This window comes from Bombina bombina, chromosome 4 (assembly GCF_027579735.1).
Source record: "Bombina bombina isolate aBomBom1 chromosome 4, aBomBom1.pri, whole genome shotgun sequence".
NCBI lineage: Eukaryota > Metazoa > Chordata > Amphibia > Anura > Bombinatoridae > Bombina > Bombina bombina.
In genome coordinates this window covers 239,075,919-239,092,668 of record NC_069502.1, presented here as the reverse complement: position 1 = coordinate 239,092,668, position 16,750 = coordinate 239,075,919, and the positions used below count along the sequence as shown (strand labels likewise).

At 42.5% G+C, this 16,750-nt stretch overlaps 1 protein-coding gene across 1 annotated transcript in view; it reads left to right on the top strand.

The window, feature by feature from the left end:
* The window catches only part of MRPS22 (mitochondrial ribosomal protein S22), a 94,704-nt gene that overhangs the window by 67,159 nt on the left and 10,795 nt on the right, over window positions 1–16,750 (top strand). Inside the window, exon 7 of the mRNA XM_053709853.1 lies at window positions 8,949–9,054. Coding sequence (XP_053565828.1) covers window positions 8,949–9,054 — 106 coding nt within the window. The remainder of the gene's footprint in view (window positions 1–8,948; window positions 9,055–16,750) is intronic.

The following is a 16,750-nucleotide window of genomic DNA, read 5'->3' as shown; positions in this document are numbered from 1 at the left end:
CGTTCCAGGCGCAGACTCAGGATCCAATCACAACACACTTCCGGGCGTCACTCACTTGCAGGGAGAGGAGGAATTAGCAGGCATAGAGAATCCACAAAATCGACAAAATCGAAGAGATAAAAGCGGCTTTATTGGTGACAAGGTAAAAACAAAATAGAGCCTTAGCTCATGATCGCAATCCGGGGTCACAGAACAGCAATGGCAGACATGTTTCGTGTGGTTCCTCCACACTTGATCACTGCTGATTTTTGCTAGTTCTGTGACCTGTTTTAAAAGCACAAGACATTCAACAATTAATCAATTAGAGAAAAAGTTAAAAACAATAAAGTTAACCCCTTCTTGCCCTGATGTGATTATGTGTATTTTTACTCCTAGAAGGCTAATACATATACCTAACCTGAACTGTAAACTGGTATATTGAATAGGCATATAGTAATTATTTATTATTAGTGATAGACTAAGCTTATTCTACATTTTGATAATATAAACTAAAAGGGACAGGAGTGACGCATAGAGTTAAACCCTTGTTATGAGTGTTACATCTAGTAGACCAGTTATGTATGTTTCTCTGTTTCCTTTTATTATATATATTTTTAGAAAAGTTTTAAATGAACAGATTCACATCACTTTCTTTGTTGATACCCAGAGGTGATCTGGTGTTCAACAGAAAGATCCATTGTGCCTCCTTGTAGTCAAGTTTGTAGATTCTGTCACCTCCTCTTTTGTGTGGAGGGACATGATCAATAGCCTGGATAGACAAAAGTGAAGCATCCCCAGCATGTTTTAATTTAAAGTGTCTGGATACTGGTGTGTCCGTGTCAGGGTCCTCAATGTCCCGAATATGTTCTAGGGCCCTGTCCTTCAGGTGACGTTTTGTTTTACCTACATATTGAATCTTGCACCCCCTACAGGTGAGGAGGTAGATGACATGATTAGACTTGCAATTTAATCCAAACCTAATGTCATATGTGCATTTGGTTATTGTTGAGGTAAAAGTAGTACCCTCTATTACATGATTACATGTTTTACAACGCTGTGCTTTACATTTATAGAACCCTATCCTATGGGGTCACCATGTTCTACTCTTCTCTGTTGGTAAATCTGAGGGAGCCACTATATTGCCAATGGTCTTATTTTTTCTTGCAACAAATTTGCAATTTTGTGTGATGTTTTCTAAATTATAGTCAGTGGTCAGAATGAGAAGACTTTCTCTTATGATGTCACATATTTTTCTATATTCTAAACTGTACGGGGTACTAAACACAATTTTATTCTCCCCCTTTGGCCTTTGCTGGACACTTTGTTTCTTGTATTTTAATAGACTATCTCGTGGTATTAAGTCCACTTCTCTCTTTGTGTCTTTTAATAGGCTCTCTGGGTACCCTCTACTGAGTAGTCTCTCCTCTAGTACTTCACATTGTTCCTCATATGTTTTAATGTCTGAACAAACCCTTTTGGTTCTGATGTATTGTCCTTTGGGGATAGCTTTTTTAACATGCCATGGATGGCTTGACTTAAAATTCAGAATTGTATTCCCCCCTGTAGGCTTCCTATAGAGGGTAGTACTAACAGTCTTGGTAGTTGTGTCTGCTTGAAGGGCCAGATCTAGAAATACTGTATGTTTGTCACTTTGTACATAGGTAAATTTTAGATTTTTGTCATTGGTATTAATGTTGTTTATAAACATCTTAGCTGTTTCCTCATCGCCATCCCACACCACCAGCAGGTCATCAATATATCTTCCGTAGTACACTTTATGTTCTTTGAGGGGGTTGTCATCTCCACAGACGTGGGCGACCTCCCACCAACCCATGAATAGGTTGGCGTAGGACGGGGCAAACTTAGCCCCCATGGCCGTCCCACGTCTCTGGAGATAACACCCCCCCTCGAACATAAAAAAATTATGTGTAAGTAAAAATTCAATTGCAGTAAGTAAAAAATATTTGACATCTTCTGCATAATTTGAAAAATTGTTCAAAAAATATGTCACTGCTGCTAACCCCTGGTGGTGTGGGATGGATGTGTATAGGGATGCAACATCTATAGTGATGAAGCGATATGTGTCTTTCCATGTTAGTGCTTTCATTTGATTTAATACTTGTGTGGAGTCACGAATATAACTCATTAGTTCTACAACCAGTGGTTGGAGGAATGTGTCTACTAATTCGGACAGGGGTTCAAGTAATGACCCTATTCCCGATATGATCGGGCGACCGGGTGGGTTTTTGCTGTCCTTATGTAATTTAGGGACAAAATAAAAAATGGGTGTGTATGGGTTAGCAGGAAGGAGAGTGTCTAGCTGGGATTCCTTAAAGGCCCCTGCTTGTTGTCCCAATGTAAGAATATCAGCTAAATGAGCTTTAAACTTTTGTGTTGGATTAAAGGTAAGTTTGGTATACACGTCTTTGTCATTTAACTGGCGGAGAGCCTCTGATACGTAGTATTCGCGGTCCATAACCACTACGTTCCCCCCCTTGTCTGATTCCTTTATTACAATGTTGGTATTCTCCCCCAACCCTTTTAATGTCATGTGTTGTTTATGTGTTAAGTTAAATTTGTATACATCCCTGGTAGTTTTTTCTTTTGTTACCTTTTCTGAGAGTATTTTTAATTTGTTTTCTACTGTCCGCTGAAAGACCTCTATGCCTTTGCTTCTGCTGTTAACAGGATAGAAAGCACTTTTTTTCATACTTGGTTTAAATGTTGGCGGAATTGTCTTAACTTCTTCCTCAACTGTGTTTTCATTTAACATTGTAGTAAGGTCTAATAAAAGACATTGCTCTTCAAAGGGAAGTTGATTTTTAATGTCAATTTGGTTTGCCTGTACCTCATCCCTATTGACCTGTTCGGCCGCGTCCTGGGGCTTTGGAAAATGATTCTTCAAGGTTAACTTTCTCACAAATTTGTTTACATCATGGACGGTGCCGAACAGGTCAAAGTGGGTCGTGGGGGCAAATCCTAAACCTAAACCCAATACCTCTACCTCTGTGGCTGTTAGGTCGTATTTGGAAAGGTTTATAACATTCTTTATGCATATTTCTTTATTTGGTTGTGTGTCTGATACCTCCCCACCATACCTCCCCTTCTGCCTGTGTCTCCCCCTACTGCCCCTTCTTGTTTTTTTCTTCGATTTTGTCGATTTTGTGGATTCTCTATGCCTGCTAATTCCTCCTCTCCCTGCAAGTGAGTGACGCCCGGAAGTGTGTTGTGATGTGATTTCAAATTACCCTGAATTTGTGGCCTCCTTTCGAAGGGTATTTGATGTTCCGGCTCGCTCCTCCTCTGCTGCTAAACGACTCATGTCCATTCAGCAAGGTACAAGATCTGTTGCTCAGTATGCTATTGAATTCCGTACGCTTGCCGCAGAGGTAGGTTGGAACAATGAAGCCCTTGTTGCCGCCTTCTTTCATGGACTCTCTGATGCGATTAAAGACGAAGTTGCTGCCAGAGATTTACCAGAGGATCTCGAGGCATTGGTGTCTTTTTTGATCCTAATTGACATCAGACTCAGAGAGAGGCCCTCTTTCAAGGAGCACTTGCGGAAGCCTCCTGTTCCGTTGTCTCCTACATGTTCGTTCCCACCCATGCCTCCCTCTCCTCCCATGCCTCCTGGTCCCGAGTCACCAGGTACTGCTGAGCCGATGCAGTTGGGATTCACTCGTCTCTCAGCTGCGGAGAGGGCCTTTAAGAGGAGGGAGGGGCTCTGCCTCTATTGTGGATTACAGGGCCACCTTTTGAAGTCTTGTTCTACACGGCCGGGAAACGCTCACACCTAAGGTCCTGTCGGGGGCAGACCTTGGGTGGTTTATCTTTGTCCCCGGAACCGCTTAAGGAGAAACCTTTGGTCACGGTTGTCCTTTCCTGGGTGGACTCCTCCATAGTCACTCAGGCTCTTGTTGACTCCGGTGCTGCTGGCTATTTCATTGACAGTGCTTTTGTATCAAAGCTCTCCATTCCTGTTTTGCCTCGGTCCGTTCCGCTTGCTATTGAGGCCATTGATGGCAGGCCCCTTCAGCCCGCACTCGTTACTCACGAAACTGCTCCATTGTCCATGGCTGTTGGGGCTCTCTCCATTTTCCAGTTCTGGGTTATCCCTGGCTCCAAAAGCACAATCCCAGTCTCGACTGGCGCAGGTCCGAAATTTTGTTGTGGTCCCCGCAATGTATTTCCACTTGTCTTCGGAAACCAGTTAAAGTCTTGTGCACTTCTTCGGTATCTCAATTGCCAGAGGAGTACCGAGGGTTCTGAGACATGTTTGACAAGGTGCGTGCCGGTACGTTGCCTTCTCACCGGTCTTACGATTGTGCCATAGACCTGCAACCCGGAGCCATTCCTCCTCGGGGCCGGGTGTACCCTCTGTCTGTTGCAGAGAATTGTGCTATGGAGGAGTATGTTGCTGATGCTCTGTCGCGGGGGATCATCCGCAAATCCTGCTCTCCTGCAGGGGCTGGCTTCTTCTTTGTGAAGAAAAAGGGTGGCGAGTTAAGACCATGTATCGATTATAGGGGTCTTAATCGTCTTACCATTAAGAATGCTTACCCTATTCCGCTCATTACGGAACTCTTTGACCGCCTCAAGGGAGCTACGGTCTTTTCTAAACTTGATTTGAGAGGAGCGTACAATCTCGTTAGGATTAAGGAGGGTCACGAATGGAAAACGGCATTTAACACCAGGAGCCGTTATTATGAGTATCTTGTAATGCCCTTTGGCCTATGTAATGCTCCTGCTGTTTTTCAGGAATTTATTAATGATGTCCTACGAGATATGTTGCAACAGTGTGTTGTGGTGTACTTAGAAGACATCCTCATACACTCACCCACACTTCAGGCTCATCGTTCTGATGTTACACGGGTTCTTCAGAGACTACGTGAGAATGGCCTGTTTTGTAAACTTGAGAAATGTGTGTTCCATCAGACTCAAGTAACCTTCCTAGGTTATGTTATCTCCGTTGCAGGGTTCTCCATGGATCCTGACAAGTTATCCGCAGTTCTGCAGTGGCCTCGCCCAGTTGGTCTTCGGTCTATTCAACGTTTTTTGGGGTTCGCCAATTACTATAGACAGTTTATTAAAAACTTTTCTTCCTTGGTCAAACCTATCACAGGCATGACCCGTAAAGAGAATGATCCACTCCATTTGTCACCTACTGCCATTGAGGCCTTTGATAGTCTTAAGACTGCCTTTGCTGCCGCTCCAGTTCTGGCTCATCCTAACCCTGTCCTGCCTTTCGTTCTTGAGGTCGATGCGTCTGAGACTGGAGTAGGTGCCCTCTTGTCTCAACGTTCTATGCCTGACTGTTCCTTGCATCTGTGTGGTTTCTTCTCTAAGAAATTGTCTCCAGCGGAGTGCAATTATGAAATTGGCGACAGGGAATTACTGGCCATAATTTTGGCACTCAAGGAATGGAGGCATCGTATCGAGGGTACTAGCATGCCAGTGCTCATTCTTACTGACCACAAGAATTTAACTTATCTATCTGAAGCAAAACGTTTGTCGCCCCGACAGGCCAGGTGGGCGCTATTTTTGTCTAGATTTAATTATGTGGTCTCCTACCTGCCTGGTAGTAAGAATGTTAGGGCTGATGCCCTCTCTCGACAATTTTCGCCTCTGTCCAAGGAGGAGTCTGTACCTACTCCTGTTATACCTCCTGACCATATTTTGGCTACCATACGTACTAATTTGACTTCTGCCTTGGGGGAGGAGATCCTGGCTGCACAAATCAATGCACCTCCTGAGAAACCTAGTGGTAAGTGTTTTGTTCCTGAGAATCTTCGAACTAAACTTTTGCACACTTACCACTATCCTAAAGCCGCAGGTCACCCAGGCAAGAACCAAATGATTTGGTCTGTCACTCGACAATTCTGGTGGCCAGGTCTTTGTTCTGATGTTGCTGCGTATGTTGCCTCCTGCTCAGTTTGTGCACAGAATAAGACTCCTCGATGTCTTCCTGTGGGTCTTCTTCAACCTATTGCTAATGGTGAGCGTCCTTGGACACCTCTTTCCATGGTACTTCATTGTCGAGCTCCCTGTTTCCAATGGCAATACTGTTATCCTTATGGTGGTTGACCGTTTTTCTAAAATGTCACATTGCATACCCTTGATGAAGCTGCCTACCGCTCAGGAGCTTGCTTCAATTTTTGCCCGGGAGGTCTTCCGTTTACATGGGTTACCCAAGGAGACAGTGTCGGACCGGGGTAGCCAGTTTGTCTCCAGATTTTGGCGTTCCTTTTGTGCTCAAATGGGGATCCAGCTTTCCTTCTCAGCATATTACCCTCAATCCAATGGGGCTGCGGAACGGTCTAATCAAGCTCTGGAACAGTTCCTCCGTTGCTATGTCTCAGATCACCACAATAATTGGTCTGAACTGTTACCTTGGGCAGAGTTTGCTCGTAATAGTGCTATTAATGCTTACTCCAAGTTATCCCCGTTCATGGCGAATTATGGGTTTCAACCATCCTTGTTGCTGATTCATTCATGTCTCAGGGTATTCCGGCTTTGGAGGAGCATCTCCGGCAACTCCGTTCCACGTGGGTGCAGATTCAGGATTGCCTTCATTGTTCTATGCAGCGCCAAAAGTTCCAGGCTGATCGTAGGCGTCTGCCCGCACCTTCCTACCAGGTTGGTGAGAGAGTTTGGCTGTCCTCCCGCACTTGAACCTTTGTGTGCCTTCCAATAAATTGGCTCCCCGTTATGTTGGTCCTTTTCGAATACTCCGACGAGTTAATCCTGTGGCCTACGCTCTTGACCTTCCTCCTGCTATGCGCATCTCCAATGTTTTTCATGTCTCTCTCTCTCTCTTGAAACCATTGGTTTGTAATCGGTTTACCACTGTGTTGCCTCGTCCCCGTCCTATCTTTGTTGACAATCATGAGGAGTATGAGGTCAGCAGCATTATTGACTCTCGTCCAGGGGCCGTGTACAGTATTTGGTTCACTGGAGGGGCTACGGTCTGGAGGAGCGTTCTTGGGTTCCCTCCTCTGATGTTCATGCTCCCGTCCTCCTCCGTGCCTTCCATGCCCGTTTCCCCAATAAGCGGGGGAGGGGTCGTTGAGGGGAGGGTACTGTCAGGGTTTTTCCCTGTTGTGTTTACCATGTGCTGCTGGCAGCCATTTTACTCACCTCTCTTCCTAATTTGGTGCATTGTGGGGGATGCTGCTCACTTCCTGCACTTCCTTTTATGGCCAGACTGTTGTGCATCATCCATGTGAGACAGGATGCAGTCTCAGAATTGTGATGTCATCATTTATTATTTAAAGGGCCTCTGTTCAGTATGCTTTGCCTTTGCGTTGTCTGAGACCTGTTTGTGAGAGTTCCTGTGTATTACCTAGCTGCCTGACGTCCTTCCTGATCCCTGGCTTGTTCCTGACTCTGCTGTTCTCCTTGTTCCTGATTCCGGCTCGTCTGACTATTCGCTTTGGCTCCTGACTCGGCTCGTCTGACTACCAGCTCTGGTTTTGACTCCTGGCTTGTTATTTGACTTGTGGACATTTTATAATTTTTTGCTATTAATAAAGGTGTGATTATTTTTGCACTTCTCGTCTCAGTCTGATTCCTGGCACCCTGAAAAATAGATGAACAATACATATTGCAATTATTTTCTTATAAGTAAAAGACACAGTTTAGTGCTTTTTTATTACAACAATGAAAAAGACTGTTTCACATCCCTTTAAAATGTTAAAAAAGTCATTTAAAAGGCGATGAGAGCTTTTATGCATGTGCTTGTGGTGCATGATGTCTAGGTGATAGGTGTTCCTATGGAGCCACAACACCATATACAGTAAATACATTAGGTACAGTAAATATTTTAAGTAGATCATCACAAAAATGGAAAACACAGGCTAGTAAGAGCGGTGTGCAAGATAGCTCACTGAAAAGAGGTGGTCCCCCAATCTTTTTATACAACACGGTCTTATGACTTCATATTTAGTTTATAGAGTGGAAATCTGGACTATGAAAGTGTCCCCTTGCTCATTTAATAATTTCCATGATGTCTAGTGGATCAGGAGTTCACCTTTATTACAACAAACTATTGATGTCCCTTTAATGGAGGGAGTTTTCCATTTTCAAACGAGTTGGTCTCATGCCCATCATGTAATGCAAGGGGAACAACATCTGCCCTTTCCCTATAATATTCCTTCATGATTTCTTGTTCTTGTTATCCACTGTACTCTAGGGTAATATGGGACCCCTTTTTAGAAAGAGGGACTTTCCCTTTTTCAAATTTGGTGCCTCCAATCCCATTAGATGGTACGTAGGAGAAGGAGGACATATTGGATGTCCCATCATAAAATCACTCATATTGCCTAGGAAGCCTGTAATTACATGTTTGAAAGATGAGACATTTATTTCTAATGAAGGATCACATGCTCCTGTAAGTTGGTAAGGGATTGTTTTCTTTCATCACACTGTCACTGTTCAGCAGGGATGCATATGATAGTTAGAATCCATTGGTGACTACTCATTAACCTCTTTGTAATTAACTATCAGGTTATTGTCTGAGGGTAGCCACATGACATCCACCTCACTAGGATAGGAGTGCAGAGAATGTTGCTTGGCTGACTTGCACACTGGAAAGGTTAACGCTCATTGGCTTATAAAGACAACTTCTATGGCTTTATTGGTTAATAGGGTCTTGTCTCTTTTTCCTGCACTTGTCTCTTAAAAAAAAAAAAAAAAGAAGTTGGGGATTAAATGTTTTAAAACACGTTCCCTTTTATTGCACAAGTTCTCTTTATTAACTTACATAGTGCAAAAGCAAGGTGCCCTCTGCTTCTTTGGCCTTGAAGGTTAGGTTGTGTAAAAGTATTACAAAGAATATTAAACAGAGGGAACAGGAGATTATATGTAACGGGTGAATAATAAAATAACATTGGTGGGTCTTCCTTTTTAACCTTTTTTGCTCAGTAACAATGACAGATGTACAGAAAATATAATTCTTATTTATTTTAAAGGATTGATGATGCTGGCAGTTTGATTCGTTTGTATCACATGCTCCACCCAGACACAGAGTGTGCAAGAGAGTCGCATGGAGTTCATGATAACAAAGAACTTATTAAGGTGAGTCATAAATACAGGCACATAGGAAATACATTTTAGAGATGCCCTGTGTACATCATACAGCAAAACCAATGTGATACATTACAAAGATAGTTTGACTATAGTCCTATGTGTGGTAATAAAGTAATTGTATGTAGGTGATAAAAAAAATTCGGCAACTTAACATTGACAGTGATCTCACTGGGCTGTTAGTCTTAGATAATGCCAATGCACGAGAAAAAACAGTTAAGGTGAGATATTAAAACAAGGACGTTTTTCCCTTGAGATTGATTTTTCAGACTTGGGACATTTTTTGAAACTGTAAAAAGATTTGCATATGGTGCAAGTGTACCTAGAAGAATTGATGCTGTTTTGAAGGCAAAGCAGCTCCAGCATGGATCCCATCCACACTCGGCACTGTGCTCACTTCTGGGGCAGAGTAAGACTATATACGACATGCCCTACAATATTGAGGCAGTAGCGAAGGGTTTATAAACCTAGGAACATGGATATGTTTTAATAGTGTTACAGTGCCCCCTGGCTTGTGGGTGTGATGGCTAAGCCTATCTGTGACTATGGGGGAGTGTGAGCATGAAGGGGTTCCCTTACACCTTTACAAGGACCTTAAAGGACACCAAATTAATCCCCAAATCCTGCCTACACCACCCCAGATTAACAATGCTGCCACCACCAAGAGTTTTGAATAAGGGTGTCTTGGAAACCCAATAACTCAGATGACTAACAATTAGGTAATGGGACTTTAACCTTACCTCTACAAAGTGTGAATTCAGATATTAGAGCCCAAAGACAGAATTAGATTATTTCCAAACAGAAGACATACAAAATAACAAGAATAAATGCAATAAATACAGTTCTTTAAAATAAAATGGGACATAAACTAAGCACAATACCTACACTTTGAACATATCACCAAGTTTCAATAGGTGTGTGGGAATTCAGTTCAGATGTTTTCTCATTCTGTCCCTGGCAAGTTCTGCCAATATGTTTCTGTACGTTGTTATATCTGAGTCTCCTTTTGTCTTGTCAAGCACTTTTTTTGTAAAATACGACCCCTAAATACTTCTTGCAAGTCCTTAACCCACAGTACCAAGAGATGGCATGCACTAGGAGTGGAGGGAAGGGGGGTCTTTAGATCAATGCATTCTTTAGCAAATACAGCTGTTAAAAAAAATAAAGAACAATTCATATTAACCCTGGCAATGCTGAGACACCATACCACCTCTGCTGAGTGGCTATTCCAGGTATAAATTACTCATGAGTGTATCATGACAGTGGGTTTGTTGAGCTGTGATATAAACATTTGTGACTATCAAAATACAGCAAAATTTGGGGGCGTGTCTCTGGGCAGCACCTTGAATGGTAGCAATATTGGGAGTTCCGTGTGGATCACTGTTAATCTGCCTGTTATCAGTGAATAAAATGATCTTCCAGTCATATTATCTTTATATATAGATTCTATATACACAGAGAGGATCTCAACACCCCCCCCCCCCCCCGGTAGAAAAATAGGCCGGGTAAACAGTGCACAGACACTGATCAACAAAAAAATTCTTTTTGATACCAACATTCCTTAAATTTATATAAAACCACCACTGCTATTGAGGCTAATAAGCAGGAAATTTCAGAGCCTTCCTTACCAGCACATACCGACTAAAGATGGCGACTGGCGCCGAAACAATACTCTCAGCCGTGACAAGGCTATTACAGGATCACCATATGAGGATACAACAGACTTGGGCAACTGAATGGGAAGACCTCCGTGTGCTAGCTAGACAAGTTGGCTGCGGCCGCAGCCACACAATGACAGGAGATCTTGCAGAGCTAACGGAAGAAGCTGCCGGTTACCAAGGGCCTAGCCATAGCTTATCAAACCCAATACCTCAAGTGCAGGCTCTGGCTCCGGCAATACCACATCTGAGCCCACCTGTTAAACTGGCTCCTGCAGTGATTGAAGACCCAGTTGGCATCCCGGTCGTGGCCGGGATGCAACCACAAGCTCCCAGGCAACAGCAGATCGCTAAGGCAGGGACAGTCAGCGTGGAAGGAAATGTCATAACCCCGTACTTCATGACTTACCTCTCCTGCGGCATTGGGGATATCAGTAAGTTGTGTCAAGAGTTTCCTCAGTTGTAAATTGACAGCGGAGGTACTGAAGCATCCTGAGATTCAACCAGTCTACCGAGACAACCTTACTGGTGAAGCGGGGGCCACAACGGTGAAAGCTTCCATTGCACATTACTGCCTATCTATAGGAACAGCGAGATCGAGTGTCCGATCATCAGTATGGGGCAGCATTCAGGAAACTCTCTGCCAACCTTTGGATCGTCTGCACACCCTTTTCTCCTGCCAGTCTTTTGACCCTGGGGGCAAAAGGAACATTCTCTTTAAGGGGACATGGTCTTCCGGTATACGGAACTGAAGGATGGTATGTCAGCACTAGGTATCGGTAAGACCCGCTTCCTATTAGCCTAGGGCTTTACCCAACATTGTAGTGATCACCTTGCCAAGGGCACCCGCTTGAGAGAGCACGGGTCATTCCGAACTTCAGTTCTAGCGCAAGGTACTAATCCTATATGAGCTGAGGTGTTTAAATGATCATATAGCTTTGCCGCAACCCTCACTTAGTTTTTGCGCGTTAGACCTGCCTGGGACTAGCTCTCATGAGTGGACTGTGATTAATACTGCTCGAAGCTGGGAGAACTTTCTGGATACTAAATAATCGTCTATTACCTATGTCCTGCTCAATGTATGTAAATGTTAATGTTTTACACCCTTGCTCTTATTTCACTCCTTTGAAAACTTGTTGTGCATAGGTTACATGAGAGGGGTATAGTGAGTTCCCTGTAATTTAGAACAAAACTAAATGCTATTATGCTTTTAACATGAGCTTTATTGTCTCCGTTGAGAGCCCTTCAGCTTTTTCATCACATAAATAACTTTTTAATACTTGTATATGAGGTTGATCCCAGTCCATCTAGGGAATAGGTGTTAATGCTTTTTATGTATCTGCTTTTACCTGTGTACTTCACTCAATCACTGTACATGCTTATGTCCCAGGGGTGTATGCTAATTGAGTTGTTAATCTACTGTACCTTACTAAAACTATATGCACTGACCTAGGATTTGTTCAGTGAAGTGCAACTATACTACCTCTCTCTGTAATTATGACATAGCCACTATCATTGCTTAGCTTGAACTCTGGCTCTCTCATGTTCACTAAGTCCCTATAGGCAGTTAGTTTGTGTGTGGTGTTATCTCTCCCTATCAGCGGCCGTGACGGGGGAGTTTGGTCCCTATCATAGATCCACTGCTTAAGTCTGTACATTGCTATAGCCAGAGTGTTAAGTTTGGAAACTAGTTCTTATTTCTATCTCCCACCATCATAGTCTTGTTCCCGCTAGGATATAAGCTCCCAGATTCCTCAATCCCCTGGTACTTCCTAGCTGGCTTTAGCCTGACATCATCTCTAATTTATTCCCTAGATTAGGTGGCCATTTGCAGAGTCATTAACGCTTGAGTTGGTTATCATATACTATAAATGTTCATATCTGCTAGTTGTATTGTTTGAAGGTCCAAAAGTGGCCTTCTCAAATTATAACCCTCCTTATTTACGCCTTTGTTATTTCATGTAGGTCCAAAAGTGGCCTATTAGTACCAGAGGGGATTCACATAAACATATAAAATGAGAAGAAAAAAAAAAAAAATACAGCAAAATTTGATTTGTCTTATGTTTTTTGAAGTTGAAATTATGTAATATTGTGAATTCAGTTTTGCTGTTAGGATTTTGAACTTTTACAGATCTACAGTAGCAATTTAAATTGTCTGATTTTGGAGGGCTATGGAGAACTGAGATACAATTATTTTATTACAAAATAAACTATTTGCTGTGCCTATATTTTAGATCTCTTAGAGGTTTTGGAGTATTATAGTGCTTTAAAAATTCATTATGGTGTCACCTATTAGGATATTTTCTTTCCAGAGCTGTGACTTTTTTGTATAGTTTTGGGGAACTGGTTTAACAGACCAGCAGACTGTATGGCCTCGATCCGATATGCAGTGTCGCCCGCAAAAGCCGATTCAAGTTCAATCAGATTGGCTGAACCAATCAGCCAATCGGATTGAACTTGAATCTGATTGGCTGATTCAATCAGCCAATCAGATTTTTCTACCTTAATTCCGATTGGCTGATAGAATATTATCAGCCAATTGGAATTCGACGGACGCCATCTTGGATGACGTCATTTAAAGGAACCTCATTCGTCGGGAAGTCGTTGTGCCGGATGGATGTTCCGCGCCGGAGGAGCGAAGAAAGAAGATTGAAGATGCCGCTTGGATGAAAACTTCACCCCGATGGAGGACCTCTTCTTTGCCGCTTGATTGAAGACATCGCCCGGATGGAAAACTTCTTCTCTGCCGCTTGATTGAAGACATCGCCCGGATGGAAGACTTCTTCTCTGCCGCTTGATTGAAGACATCGCCCGGATCGGATGAAGAGTTCTGCCCGGCTGGGTGAAGAAGAGGTAGGGAGATCTTCAGGGGGGTAGTGTTAGTTTTTTTAAGGGGGGTTTGGGTGGGTTTAGAATAGGGGTATGTGGGTGGTGGGTTGTAATGTTGGAAGGTGGTATTGTGTTTTTTTTTTTTTAACAGGCAAAAGAGCTGATTTCTTTGGGGCATGCCCCGTAAACGGCCCTTTTAAGGGCTGGTAAGGTAATAGAGCTGTTAACTTTTTTAATTTAGAATAGGGTAGGGAATTTTTTTTATTTTGGGGGGCTTTATTATTTTATTAGGGGGCTTAGAATAGGTGTAATTAGCTTAAAAATCTTGTAATCTTTTTATTTTTTGTAATTTAGTGTTTGTTTTTTGTAATTTAGTTTATTTAATTGTATTTTAGTTTAGATATTTGTAGTTTATTTAATTTATTGATAGTGTAGGTGTATTTGTAACTTAGGTTAGGATTTATTTTACAGGTGAATTGGTAATTATTTTAACTAGGTAGCTATTAAATAGTTATTAACTATTTAATAGCTATTGTACCTAGTTAAAATAAATACCAAGTTACCTGTAAAATAAATATAAACCCTAAAATAGCTACAATGTAATTATTAATTATATTGTAGCTATCTTAGGGTTTATTTCTCTTGTTAAGTGTAGTCAGTCCACGGGTCATCCATTACTTATGGAATATATCTCTTCCTAACAGGAAGCTGCAAGAGGATCACCCAAGCAGAGCTGCTATATAGCTCCTCCCCTCACATGTCATATTCAGTCATTCTCTTGCAGCCTAACTAAAGATAGGTCGCTGTGAGAGGTCTGTGGTGTTTTTAACTTAGTTTATTTCTTCAATCAAAAGTTTGTTATTTTAAATGGCACCGGAGTGTGCTGTTTGTTCTCAGGCAGCATTAGAAGAAGAATCTGCCTGCGTTTTCTATGATCTTAGCAGACGTAACTAAGATCCACTGGCTGTTCTCATCTGAGGAGTGAGGTAACTTCAGAAAAGGGGAATAGCATGCAGGGCCCCCCTTCAAATGAGGTATGTGCAGTAAATTATTTTTCTGAGGAATGGAATTGACTGAGAAAATACTGCTGATACCAATGTAACGTAAGTTCAGCCTTAAATGCAGTGATAGCGACTGGTATTAGGCTGATGAGTGTGTGTACACTGAATGTATTTTTCTAAGGAATGGAATTGACTCTGAAAATACTGTTAATACTGAAATAATGTATGAGCCTTAACTGCAGTAAAAGCGACTGGTAGCAGGCTTATTAATAACACTTCATAACTTTTCAAATGTATGTTTAAAACGTTTACTGGCATGTTAATCATTTTTTGTGAGGTACTTGGTGATAAAACTTATTGGGGCATGATTTTTACCACATGGCCATCTTTGTTTTCTGCAGTTATCTGAGCTTCCCCACTGTTGTAATATGAGTGGGAGGGGCCTATTTTAGCGCTTTTTTGCGCAGTAAAAATTCAGTCACAATCTGTCTACTCCATTCTCCATGATCCAGATCGTCTCTAGAGAGCTCAGGGGTCTTCAAAATTCATTTTGAGGGAGGTAATCAGTCACAGCAGACCTGTGACAGTGTGTTTTGACTGTGATAAAAATGTTAATTATTAAATTGTTATCCGTTTTTGGGTATTAAGGGGTTAATCATCCATTTGCTGGTGGGTGCAATCCTTTGCTAACTTAATACATTTACTGTGAAAAATTGGTTGCTATAACTATTTTGGTTCATTGTTATTTCAACTGTGACAGCTTTTTGTGCTTCTTAAAGGCACAGTAGCGTTTTTATATTGCTTGTAAATTTATTTAGAAAAGTATTTCCAAGCTTGCTAGTCTCATTGCTAGTCTGTTTAAACATGTCTGACACAGATGAATCTGTTTGTTCACTATGTTTAAAGGCCAATGTGGAGCCCAATAGAAATTTGTGTACTAATTGCATTGATGTTACTGTAAATAAAAGTCAATCTTTACATGTAAAGAAATTATCACCAGACAACGAGGGGGAAGTTATGCCGACTAACTCTCCTCACGTGTCAGTACCTTCGCCTCCCGCTCAGGAGGTGCGTGATTTTGTGGCGCCAAGTACATCAGGGAGGCCCTTACAAATCACTTTGCAAGACATGGCTACTGTTATGACAGAAGTATTATCTAAATTGCCAGAATTAAGAGGCAAGCGCGATAGCTCTGGGTTAAGGACAGAGCGCGCGGATGAGGTGAGAGCCATGTCAGATACTGCGTCACAGTTTGCAGAACATGAAGACGGAGAGCTTCATTCTGTGGGTGACGGATCTGATCCAGGGAGACTGGATTCAGAGATTTCTAATTTTAAATTTAAGCTTGAGAACCTCCGCATATTGCTAGGGGAGGTATTAGCGGCTCTGAATGATTGTAACACGGTTGCAATTCCAGAAAAATTATGTAGGTTGGATAGGTACTATGCGGTACCGGTGTGTACTGACGTGTTTCCTATACCTAAAAGGCTTACAGAGATTATTAGCAAGGAGTGGGATAGACCTGGTGTGCCTTTTTCCCCTCCTCCCATATTTAGGAAAATGTTTCCTATAGACGCCACCACACGAGACTTATGGCAGACGGTCCCTAAGGTGGAGGGAGCAGTTTCTACTTTAGCTAAGCGTACCACTATCCCGGTGGAGGATAGTTGTGCCTTTTCAGATCCAATGGATAAGAAATTAGAGGGTTAACTTCAATGCAGGAGCAGCATCAACTTCCTCCGCTCCAAAACAGGAAGGAGCTGTTGCTCGTTACAGGCAGGGCTGGAAAGTTAACCAGTCCTGGAACAAGGGCAAGCAGGCCAAGAAACCTGCTGCTGCCCCTAAGACAGCATGAAGAGAGGGCCCCCTATCCGGAAACGGATCTAGTGGGGGGCAGACTTTCTCTCTTCGCCCAGGCTTGGGCAAGAGATGTCCAGGATCCCTGGGCGTTGGAGATCATATCTCAGGGATATCTCCTGGACTTCAAAACTTCTCCTCCACAAGGGAGATTTCATCTTTCAAGGTTATCAGCAAACCAAATAAAGAAAGAGGCGTTTCTACGCTGTGTACAAGACCTCTTACTAATGGGGGTGATCCACCCAGTTCCGTGGACGGAACACGGGCAAGGATTCTATTCAAATCTATTTGTGGTTCCCAAGAAAGAGGGAACCTTCAGACCAATCTTGGACTTAAAAATCC